At 40.2% G+C, this 12,560-nt stretch overlaps 1 protein-coding gene across 1 annotated transcript in view; it reads left to right on the forward strand.

Annotated features, from left to right (window-relative positions):
* The window catches only part of LOC140999762 (vitamin D3 receptor A), a 41,641-nt gene extending 29,176 nt beyond the window's left edge, over window positions 1-12,465 (forward strand). Inside the window, exons 4-9 of the mRNA XM_073470288.1 lie at window positions 696-880; window positions 3,767-3,866; window positions 4,781-4,958; window positions 8,686-8,837; window positions 9,563-9,679; window positions 11,233-12,465. Of these exons, the coding sequence (XP_073326389.1) occupies window positions 696-880; window positions 3,767-3,866; window positions 4,781-4,958; window positions 8,686-8,837; window positions 9,563-9,679; window positions 11,233-11,486 (986 nt within the window). The 3' untranslated portion in view covers window positions 11,487-12,465. The remainder of the gene's footprint in view (window positions 1-695; window positions 881-3,766; window positions 3,867-4,780; window positions 4,959-8,685; window positions 8,838-9,562; window positions 9,680-11,232) is intronic.
* Window positions 12,466-12,560: the final 95 nt, after the last annotated feature.

Raw genomic sequence — 12,560 nt, forward strand, 5'->3', positions numbered from 1 at the left:
TATTGATTTTATTAAACCGCAACCCAAAAATTTTACATAACCTCCTGTAAAATCCATGCCTTGTTAGCTACTTAGAATTGAAATGAAATCATTAAAAATAACTTGGAGAGCAGACAACAAGCAGAAATTTAATTGTAACACGAGGAACTATATAACAAAAGGGGATTCATGCAAAAATCTAAATATTTTATATCAGGTGACAAGATTTTTGTAACTATGTGGACCAATATCGCACAAAGGCCGTCTTTGACCTATTGTTACCTTTGATTTTCCCCTCTGTATAACAACATTGGTAGTGCAGATAGTGTGAAGAGATTGTGTCGTCTCTGCACTATGTGACATCATGACATCATGCTTGCGGGCCTGTGCGTGTGTTTACTTTCACTAAATTAGACACAGTGTGAGGAGACCAGATCAATTACAGCACTTAGTGATACTTAATGTAGGCTGTTAATGGAGTTACCTCTGGGTTAAATCCTATCTTTCTTTTGGTTCTTTTTTGATGGATTCAAACAAGTCGAAAAATATCGGTCCAAAATACAGATTTTTAACATTTGTTCTGACATGACTGCAAGCCATCATTATAAGGAAATCAATATATGATGTAGGAAAATAATTGTGTGTGTGCTGGTGAATTTTTCCATCGCTGTATTGCAAGATATTTGATATATCCTCTCTGCCTGTCTATATTGCAGTCATCCTGACAGACGAGGAAGTCCAGAGGAAGAAGGACATGATAATAAAGAGGAAAGAGGAGGAGGCAGCCCGGGAGGCAATGAGGCCACGTCTGAACGAGGAGCAGGCCCGGATCATCTCCTCCTTGGTGGAAGCTCACCACAAGACCTATGATGCCTCCTATTCAGACTTCTCCCGCTTCAGGGTTAGTTCAGTACAAAGTTTCTCCCTTCACCAAAACCACACTGACAGTGTTGCAGCCAAAATCACTTTGTTCTCCACCGTGAATTTGGGTGGAGCAGGTCATGATGTCATGTAGAAGGGAGGGTTGCTTAAGGCACAGCATCAAGCTGCATTTTCCACAAAAAAGCTAATTGATCAAGAAACACAAGTTGCAAACAGCAGTGTATTTGTTGTACTCTTTTAAGTTAGCTGCCTGCCACCATGCAAAGTGGATTCATTGGAGATCGAATGCTGAAGAACTAATGTTCAAACAAAATGTAATCATAGGATATAGATAACATCTGCTCTGGTTTGCCACAACACTACAGACCTTGGCATTCTCTCTTGTAGTTTGTACCCGTGACTGTAATTGGCTGAAGTAGGTTACAATTACAACTGAAACGCCAGGAAAGGCTGCAACTTCATTTGATTTCCAGCCGTTTTGACCATGGCCAGGCCATTGAGATTGGCTGGAAGGCATGGTTTAACTTTTAGTAACCACACAGTATAAACAGACTGGTAGTTCTATGTTATTGCTCTATTATTCAACTATAGACAAGGGCAGCAACAATAAGGCTTAGCTGAGATCTTGGAGATGGTATTATTTGTGTGTTTGCGTGAATCTGGACCAACTAACGGCAGGAAGGGACTTAAAAGCTAGTGCTGGTTAGTTAGGTATTTTTTAGAGGTATTGTTTTTTGTTATCTCTTAACACCTCAATAAATCAAATGCTTTGACAAATAAAAGTGTCTGTGGCTGTCGCAGGCCTCTAATTAGCCATGACCAGAGTGTTGCACATGGCAAGGCTATTAGCTAACTTGTTGCATAAGAACGGCAGAGAAAGTGCATCCAAAATGTACCAATAAGAGTGAGAGAGTGAAGCCCTGTCTACAAAGGGAGCGTGAACGGCACAGCAGCAGAGCAAAAGCTTCAGTGCTCAGACTGTCTACACAGGATGCCCTCAGGCAAAGTATTAAGTGTAGGTCATCTGCATCCTGGACAGTGCTCAGAGCTCAATACACAATTACATTAGATATATGCATAACAGAGGTCAAGTAAATATGTAGACAGAAAAACGCAGCTGAAATGTCTCCTCTGTAGACATGACTGATAGATGGCACTTTGTTAGCAAGTGACAGGACAATACATTCGTGTACATATGTGATGCAGCTGCTCCAGAAGGGTGCAACCCCATCTGCATTTTGGTTTCTTTGGCCAAAACCATTGTATAAAATTAACTTTTGTTGTCTTTTTGTGTACTTGACTGTGCTTCTTTGTTCTAATTTATCTTCTCTTGTCTTCACATCAGTTGAGATCACACAAGCCATATACACATGTGAGGTGGTAGTGACAGCCAGATTTATTCCTGTGTGGTGTATCAACATATGTGTGGTACTGTGTATGAAATTAATGGGATTCAGCACCACTCCTGTGATCTTGATAGCTGTAAACGGTGTCTGTAACCACAGTGATATTAACTACAGATCAACACTTCAGCCATCCTCTCCTGTGTGTGTTTTCAATATACAATACTTGACACCTGTAACACTAGTCAGCAGAAGTGTTTATCTGCCCGACAGCGTATTTCCTTACTCCAAGTCATGAATTCAATACTTTCAGACGACGTTCTCTCTGCAGAATACAAGTGGGTCACCAAAGTGAATGAGATGGAGGACACAGATATGATGGAACGTCTGAGAAGGTTTTAAAACACAACCTTCCATGCGTCTGTGATTTAGCACACACTGTTCAGACAGCCACAACCACGCTCCAGTTGGGTAGTAGATATGCAATGACTCAGTTTTCCAGATATTGAGCTGTGGGTGTCACTTTGAACTGAGTGTGAACCTTGCAAGATGAAGTAATCCTAAAACCAAAATATACAAAAACTGAACTTCTGACCAGACTGAAAACTAGGGTGTGCTTTGGAAATAAAAAGCAATTGTTTCATTAAAACCTGCAGTCTGGGACTTTTGTCTCCCCCCTATGACACTAAGAGTTATTACACAAACCCTGCCAACGTTCTCATGACGCCAATGCAGAACCCGTCACTACTGGTGTGCCAGTGCATGATAGTTGCTACAGACTCCAGATTTGAAAAACTATAGAGATATCTATCTGCCGGTGACAGGCTTAATCAGCATTGTGTGAACTTGTTTGGCAATGGCTATGTAAAAGTTCCACACTGCAAGTTTAGGTGAAACAAACTGATATTATCATGAATAACACACACATATTAGCTTTAGTCTTCATGTAAACTGAACAATAAGCAGACACACTTTAGGATTAAAGAACTTAGTATACTATTGGCAGTGTTTTAAAAAGTACTGAAAAAGTCAGACTTGAGCAAAAGTAAAGATATGTTAAAATTGTACTTTGGTAAAAGTGAAAGTCACCCTTATGAATTGTGCTTGAGTAAAAGTATATATGAAACAGATATACAATTTTGGATTGTATATCAATTGTATAGCAATTTTTTTTGGCCAATCGCCAATTAAATCAATTATATATGGATTAGCAGAAAATGGATATACTCAAACCAGTACGCCAAAATTGTACTTGAGTAAATTTATTTAGTTACATTACATCACTGACTTTTGCTTGTTTGTTTTTTTTTAAATGCAAGCTAACTTCTTAATCTTGGAGCCTTTTTCCCCACATGTGGAACATGGGATAAAGTAAAAAGAACATAATCAGGTAACCTGTTAACACTGCTTTGTGAAACCGTCTCCTGGTGTGTGGTGATTACTTCTTCTTGTACAGGATTTGATTCCTCAGCTCCAGGTGGCAGGAGCCCAGCAGTGCGCTGAGCTTTGACAGTATTACAGTGAGGATATTAATATCTATGTTTCTCTGTGTGTGTTCACAGCCTCCAGTGCGTGAAGGCCCAGTTACACGCAGTGCCAGCAGAGCCGCCTCCCTTCACTCTCTGTCCGATGCCTCCTCTGACTCATTCAACCACTCACCAGGTGAGATGCACACAGAGGCCTTCTCCTCCTGTCCTTGTTTTCTTTCATACTTCATGGTTAACTTAACCAAGGACACTCTGAAGAGAGCCATTGATTTAAAAAACACAGACACAGGCAGGAACTCCTCGCCCACTGTCTGCCTCTGCTTTCATACTGTGTTGGAGTGTGCCTAACCAAATATACATGTACGCATACTTGTTCCACTCATGACGTTAAATTCATTGCATTTCATATTGTAAGACCTTCATTTTGATGTTTGTTACAAATAAATAACTCGCAGGAGGAGTCAGATATCTAACTTTGTGTGTTAGTTTGCACCACAGTGCCAGAATGTGGACTAATGAGTGTAATTTTGAAAACAGGAAGTATTTATGTTCTTATTTCATGTTGTTTAATGTGGCTATAACAGCATATATTGGTCTTTAAAAGTCTTTGGTTTGGCCACCACAAACCTTTTCAGACTTTTTAATTGCCTTTCATACAAAAATGTCATATTTGTTCCACCACACTGAGAATATTTGCACTCAGCATAGTTTATTTTATTGTGTCTTTTTTAGCTAATTTTAGCTTAAAAACTATGACTTTATTATAGTCGCTAGTCAACCGAGGGCACAAAAGTCTGTTTTTTTGCCAGCTTATTGTTTTTATGGTTCATTTTTTTTAAAAACATGTTTTTCTTAAAATTATTTATACAAACTGCAGTCATTCTTCAATACTCTTGGCTGAAGTTTCCCTTCTCTCGTCTGTATGTCCACTTTGATCTCAACTGCTATCTTGCCTTGTCTAACCTCTTGCTGGCTCTTTGCTGTTTCTGACTTCAAAATGCTTTCTTTCAATCACTTCCTTACTCTGCCCCTCCCCTTTCCTTACTCTGCTACCCTGCCCTCATCTTTTTTCTCCTAATCCTCAAACAGAGTCGGTGGACACCAAGATGAACTTCAACAGCCTGTTAATGATGTACCAGGACGGTGCAAGCAGTCCAGACTCTAATGAGGAGGACACGAAGCTCTCCATGCTGCCCCACCTGGCTGACCTGGTCTCCTACAGCATCCAGAAGGTCATAGGCTTTGCCAAGATGATCCCAGGCTTCAGGTACAAACTACATGCACTGCAGTCACTGAGTTTGATTTTAGATTTTGAGGCATTAGTTCAGTGTTACAGCATGCATTGCTTCCTGGCAGTGTCTTACCTAAGGAGTCAACAAGGTCAGACTTCTCTTAAGAAGAATTTTAATGTAAAACATTAAAAAATTAACTTAAATTTATAAAGTGAGAAGAAACAACAGTGTTGATGTTATGTCAAAGACGTCTCTGTATTGTGTTGCAGAGAAATCTATGAAAGTTAGCTAGGTAACCAGCTAGCTCCTAGCCAGTTTGCGCCTCAAGAGGTAATAATCCAACAGTAAACAACACCAACACCACCCCGGTGGTCCAAGCTCCGGGCCAGTCGGGTCATACAGCTGCTAACTGCACATTTCACTGAGCTTACTAGCTAACGTCAGCTACAGTTAGTAGCAGTAAACAGTTACTCTGGTGAAATGCACCATGCTTGTTTGGAGTAGGAATTTGACAGGCAACATATTTTTACGTGTCGCACCTTTAATATGTCACTGTGGGGCTTCAAGAAATCATATGTAACTCATGCTGGTTTTTGGAGAAGTACTACTGCTGGACCTCGATTCAGACTTTAAATCACTTGTCACACAATGTTGACTGACAGAAAAATACATCTGCATAATCATAATTATAATCATTGGAGCCAAAATCAAGCATAAATGCCAAACATTTGCTGGTTCCAGCTTCCAAGATGTGAGGATTTGTTGATGTTTGCCTTAAACAGAGAAATAATCACGTTTGCAAAGAAGGTTATGTTTCCCCACCGGTGTTTGTTTGTTTGTTTGTTTGTTTGTTGTTGCTGGTTGGTTAGTTTGTCAGCAGGATTACACATAAACTTCCAAACAGATTTCCCCGAAACTTGGATGGAGGATGAGGGATAGAGCCCATTAGGTTTTGGTCCAGATGAAGGGACAGATCAAGGCATTTTGAGTAAAATTTGCAGATCCCAATTAAAATCCAGATCAAGCTGATTTAAATATGATTTCATAGAGGGTAGTCTTTTTTTTAGCTGCTATACAGTAACAAATAGGGATTGAAACCTGCACCTACCACCTATGTGCAGCTGAGATAGTGTGGATTCAGAAAGATACCAATGGTGATGAGGCTTGATTGAATTAAATAGGACTGTTGGGCCTTGGTGGAGTTATAGCCTCTATGGAGGGCCATTGTAGTTTATTGTTTATACATGGTTTATCAGGAAATCCTGCATAGTAGACCTTTAAAGGAATAAATGTTTTTAATAATCTCTTGTTAATGTGAATTTCTTACTGAAATTCCTTGGAGTCACAGCAGACTGCTGAAGCTGACCTGTTAGGTCAGCAGGAACATTTTTGATTGGCTGAGAGGGGCTTTTATATTGATATGCAACATACTCTATAATCCTTTGGTACCATAAATCATATTGTAGCCATATAGAAAATTAAGTTTTATTACCTCTGCAGCTGTCTGCTGTTGTTGTGGTAATGATTTGTTTACCGGTGAATGTCTGCTGCATCCAACCAGCAGCACGCACAGGCACAAGGACTAGCAGCCTGACTGAGCTCCCCACCCACATGCACAACACATTGATTTTTCTGCCTACGTGTACGTGGGACATCATTGGGCAAGGTGTGATGCTATTATCACTTCCAAACAAACAAGCTCTTCCAAGAATACGCTGGAACAGGCTGAAGCTTTTTAAATACATGCTGGGCTGAGAGATAAGTTCATAAATGTATGCACACACAGAGACCACATAATAAAGGAATAGGGAAGACATGTCTGCAATATGAGGATACATAATGCATACGTGTGTGTTTGCATGTTATAATATAATATTGATGTGCATTTGGCTTAATATTTACATAAATGTGTTTGTCGGCCTTGTTGCAGTGCATCATGGGTATAAGGGGTATTTTCTATAGGAATATAAAAGAGACTGGGATTTCTTGTTTTTCTAGAAGCAACAATATGAATATGAATTGTTTAGCTTAATGTGTGTCCCAACTTAGTTTGTCAGCTTATAAATAGTAGGAGTACTATAAAAAAAGACAGGACAGGACACTCTATTTAGCATGAAGTTCACATGGTGTAGTTCTGTAGATACAGTTAATATTAAATGTAAATTATAGGGAGCTTGAGGAGAGGGTTTGCGGAAGACAGACCACATCTGCTTGTGTACTGTACTTGCGTCTGTGCTTTTATGACAACACAAAGCCTGGGGTTGGACACTGTGTTGCTACAGTAACCATATAATACATTCATTGTGCATGCTGTGCTTATCAGTCACACACACACAAACATAGGCACACACAATTGCAAGTGTTGGTGGTTAGTAAGTAGAACTTTTAGGCAGACTGTGTGTGTGTGTGTGTGTGTGTGTGTGTGTGTGTGTGTGTGTGTGTGTGTGTGTGTGTGTGTGTGTGTGTGTGTGTGTGTGGTGACAAGATTGTGAGGACATTTAGATATTTTATCTGGAGTGGTTGTTTTACTTGTGTTTACAGTTTCAAGTGAATTTTCAGCCCTGCTTAATTTGCACCACTTTAACTCGTGTTTTGCAGTCAGTGTTGGAGATTAAGCCCTGGTCAATTCCTATAAAAATGGCTCATGACGCCAAAAAAGTCTGACTTCCTGGATGTAAAATTACTCAGAATTCCCTATAGCTTAAACGAAACATCACTAACACAACTGTTGGGTGTGTAGTCTTTCTAATTATGTGCTTTCAAAGTTTTATGCTTATGGCAAAAGTCAAAGGTAGAGCCATTGTATATCAGGTGACGCAATTTGGCCTCTATGTCAAATTGGTTTCAAAGCCTGGAGCTGGTCATGGGGGCATGGGGGAACAGAGATATTTGCTGTTCTTCCTGGTAGCACACACAGTGTGTGATAATATCTCAGAATGATTTGTTTCTGTTTTCCTTGTTCTTGCCTGTTAACAGTGAGAACAGTAAGTGCTCTCGCTGGAATGTGGATGTTTTAGATTTTTTATGTTCAGTCTGAATGCAACTCAAGACATCTTTCATGCTACACTTTCCTGTACTTTTTAGAGTTACAGGGTCGAAGCACTTACCTTTTCACATTTTATAAAACCTCCTAGAAATAATTTCTGTTGTTAACTTGGTTGGCTAACTGGTTGATTGCCCAGGTTGCTAGTTGCTCATTTGCTATAGCCAGAGACCCATAGTGGCTCTTTTAGGCTGATAATGGTGTTGATATTTGTAGGGTAGAAATAACCTGTGAACAGTACATCAGCCATTATTAATTTAACATAATAGAAGACATAAACAAATGTTTTTTTGGAAAACATTAAATTCTTCTTATTACATTTTTTAAGATGACCAAGATATCTATTGAGTGAAATGTGTACATGTCGGTGCTCTCTGGTGGAGAGAGTGAAATAGTTGCACTGTCGCAAAACTACCTCCATTTCTGTACTCCAGTGTATTGTTATTTATTGTGCAATAAGCTAATAGAGGCTGATTTATTGGGCTAGCTCTAAAATTTGGAATGACATTGCAGTTCCCATTCATATAACTAAAGTGAAATGAGTATGAGAGTTGATACAGTAGAAAAGGGGTTAAAGCAGAAGTAAAGACACCACTAAAGACAGCTTCCATGACTCTGTCTCAAAACACAGACACTTTTATTTAACAGTGCCTGTGTCTGACTATAAACATGTCAGTCCAGTAACACGCTGTATCTGTTTCTGTGACTGTTTGTTCCAGAGAGCTGACAGCAGAAGACCAGATCGCTCTCTTGAAGTCGAGTGCCATTGAGATCATCATGCTGCGTTCAAACCAGTCGTTCAATCTGGAGGATATGTCCTGGAGCTGCGGAGGGCCCGACTTCAAATACTGCATCACTGATGTTACAAAGGGTTGGTTTGCATCTCATCTGTCACAGTGCCGCAGTGAAACAAATGAGCTGCACTGCATCAGTACATGAACACATAAGCAGCATGTTTGGACTTGCATGACTGCACACATACACACACACACAAAGCACGTCCTTGCCTGTGACCTTGCCTATTGATCACACATCGCCTTCAGTACGCACACTCCTCTTCTTCCTCGTGGACCCAATCCTCTGGAAGTTTCCATGAAGGCCGCGTCACCAAGTACGGCACTGATGAAATGTGACTGTGCACACAAGTACACACTCTGAAGGGGAGAAAAGGCGTTCAATGTTGGAGCTGATGACACAGCTGTGATTTTTTTTTTTTTCTTTCCCCCACTTTATATAACAAAACTTACAAGGATCACACACACACACACACACACACACACACACACACACACACACACACACAGCTTTTCTACGCACACTTGCACATTACTGTGAGGTTTTGACTTCAGGTATTTTCATTGAAGCAATAAAGCGGCCACAAACACACACACAGTTCTTATTCCTCCACACATGCAGGCCAGGAAGTAATGCTCTCTGTCCGCAATGTATAAATACACATAGATAGTAATGAGTCTTATTTCACTGCTGCAGAAAGTGTTTAAATTATTAAAGTCAATAAAAAAACACACTATATACGTTTCCCTGTCTCAGTGCGTGGAGCTGTAACTGACGTTGTGTTTATGTCATCCTCCACAGCGGGTCACACTCTGGAGCTGCTGGAGCCACTGGTGAAGTTCCAGGTCGGTCTGAAGAAACTCAACCTGCACGAGGAGGAACACGTGTTGCTCATGGCCATCTGCCTGCTCTCCCCAGGTACTGCCTGTGTTTGTGTGTTCGTCTGCGTGTTCCTGGTTAGGTGTATTTCCAGCTGAGCCATTTTTTAAGAGTTAGATTGTTAGCAGATTGACTGACGACTAAGCACAGGATTCGTGTTGCTCGCTGACCTTGATTCACCCAAGCATTAGTGTGTTTTTTTATGCTGCCAGTAACACACTGGAAGCTTTTTAAGCTTTTCTTGGAAGAGAAAATGTTCTGTTCAACAGATTAAAGTATAAAGTTACAACGTCAGAAATTCACGCTTGTGAGCATTCAGTGAAAGGTTGAAAACAGTGAATGTGCGTAATCACTGAATGAGTCCACTGAGCAGCAAGGCCTCCTCAAAAATAGATGATTAATACTCGGTCAATATGTCTAACAATGTAGTGAATAAATGAGCTATTTAGAACTATGTTTACAGCCTTCAACTTCAAAACTGTGTTTCATTGCTGTCAAAGTACAAAAACTTTCAAATAAATGGGATGAAGGAAGACTCTTTGGAGAACACTGCCTAACCCTTTAAACAAACTGATGCAACTGATGTCAATCTCATCATAATGATTCCACACAGAAACATCTTAAACTCTTTCTACTGCTTCTTTCAAATCTATCAATTTATAGACTAAATGTTCATGAATTGAAATCATGTAAAAATCCTTTTAAAAGATGTGAGAAAATTCCTTGAGTATTAAAAGTCAGAGCTTTGACTTAACTATTATCAACACCATCCTGAAATACAATTTAATCTGTGCTGAAGTAACTGCTTTCTACAATGAAATTATTTAGATAAACAAAAATCATGCTTTGCACCAAATACTAAACATATATCAACTCACATTTTATTAAAACATTTGTTACATATTCATCAATTCATTCAATTCATAAATCACAGGTTTGTAATGTCTTGAAAATTCTTAAGTTTAAATGTTTGTAAACACATTAAACTCCACATTAAACTCCTACCACCGCTTTGAGACAGCATTAAAACTCCCATAAAAAGAAACAAAAAACAATGTGCAACACTGCTGTCATACACATGCACAGTGACATCTTTAAGTAGTAAACCTGTTGCAGCCAAGTCTACCTTCCGTTGCGACCATCCCAAAATTAATTTCTATTGTCAGATATCATCGATATTCAGCATGTGCAAGGGTGATGTGGATACTTGAAGCCTCCAGTGCACAAATGCTGAGAATGGACTTTAAGTTGAAGTAGGAGACATCTTGTGTCCAACAGTAAAACTTGTGAAATGAAAATATTTGCTTATTCATATATTCTGGAATTTTTGTTGAGGGACAAGTCATGTCAGACAAACATAAATACTGTATCTATGCCTTTATACAATCTTTAAATACTTTTGACTGTGATTAATAAAGTTGTCCATAGACCATGATTACTTACTTACTTTCTGACTGACGTTCTCTTTTTCTTTCCATTCCTTCCCGCCTCTCTCTCCTCTAATTCCTCCCTGTGCCCTTCCCTCCTCCCTCCTCCCTCCTCCCTCCTCCCTCATAATGGGCACCTGCAACCTCTGCGCTCTCCGATGGCAGATCGTCCAGGTGTCCAAGACCACGGCCGCATCGAGAAGCTCCAGGACCATCTGTCAGAGACGCTGCAGGCCTACATCCGTGTCAACCACCCAGGTGGACGCCTCCTCTACGCCAAGATGATCCAGAAGCTGGCTGACCTGCGCAGCCTGAACGAGGAGCACTCCAAGCAGTACCGCTCGCTCTCCTTCCAGCCCGAGCACAGCATGCAGCTCACCCCGCTGGTGCTGGAGGTGTTTGGCAGCGAGGTGTCGTAGCAAAGGAGGAGGACACGCTTGCACTCATGTGCACACTCATCACACACAGGATGATTAACCAACCCTTGCCGCCTTTTCCACCAGAAAACCCAGCCCTGATATACCTGGACATATGGGAGAAAGATGGATAATCAGATAGGTAGACAGTAACCTTCAGCTCTTCATCATCTTGCCATCCTCCTCCTCCTCCTCCTCCTGACCTCAAGCAGCAAGACTCAGATGCCTGGACCTCTGGATTTATGGATTTAAGTCAGCTGAATATGCTGTGGATTTTCTACAGCACTTGGATAACCAGATTCTATTTAAACCTCTGGATCTCAGTACCACATCTGGAACAGACGGACATCTCTGGTCCACTCCACATCCACAAACTCCAAAATCACCTTTCCTCATCACAACCTTTCCCCAGACATCACTGCTAGATTCCTGCCAATTTTTTTTCAGTGGAGACAGCTTGACGGATGTGCCTGTCACATCCCTTTTTACCACCATCATCATAACATTGCTCCATGTTCACACCATGGCGATGACAAACAGGAATACATACACAGAGCTACATCTTATTAACCATGCCAGCACTTGTGAGGTACAGATTAATTGCTCACAATGTTACTACACTAGTGTTAGATAGCTATGAACTATTTGACAGCAAAGATATCCAAATATATTAAACATCAACATGGCCAGCCATGGGCAAGCTTCATGTAAAGTAAAGGAAATACTTGGTTTACTAGTTGAAAAATACTTGGTTAAGATGGAGTCTAGCAGGTGTGTTTTTCCTGCTTAGCCCTGTGTATCTGTGTATGTGCAAAGAGAGGTGTCAGATGGTCAGCTCAAGTGAAGAACGGAAGTTAAAGTAGGAATGTTTCAATGCTGGGAAGAAAGGGGATATTTGGAGGAATGAGTAAAGGAGGTTGGATAGATGGAGGGAGATGGTTGGAATTCCCTGTTCACAAGACAAAGGGAATTTCACAAAACAAGAATGTATGTATAATGCTATATAAATATAAATGATATGTATAAGCTGATATATATATATATATATATATATATATATATATATATATATATATG

Source organism: Pagrus major, chromosome 7, assembly GCF_040436345.1.
Source record: "Pagrus major chromosome 7, Pma_NU_1.0".
NCBI lineage: Eukaryota > Metazoa > Chordata > Actinopteri > Spariformes > Sparidae > Pagrus > Pagrus major.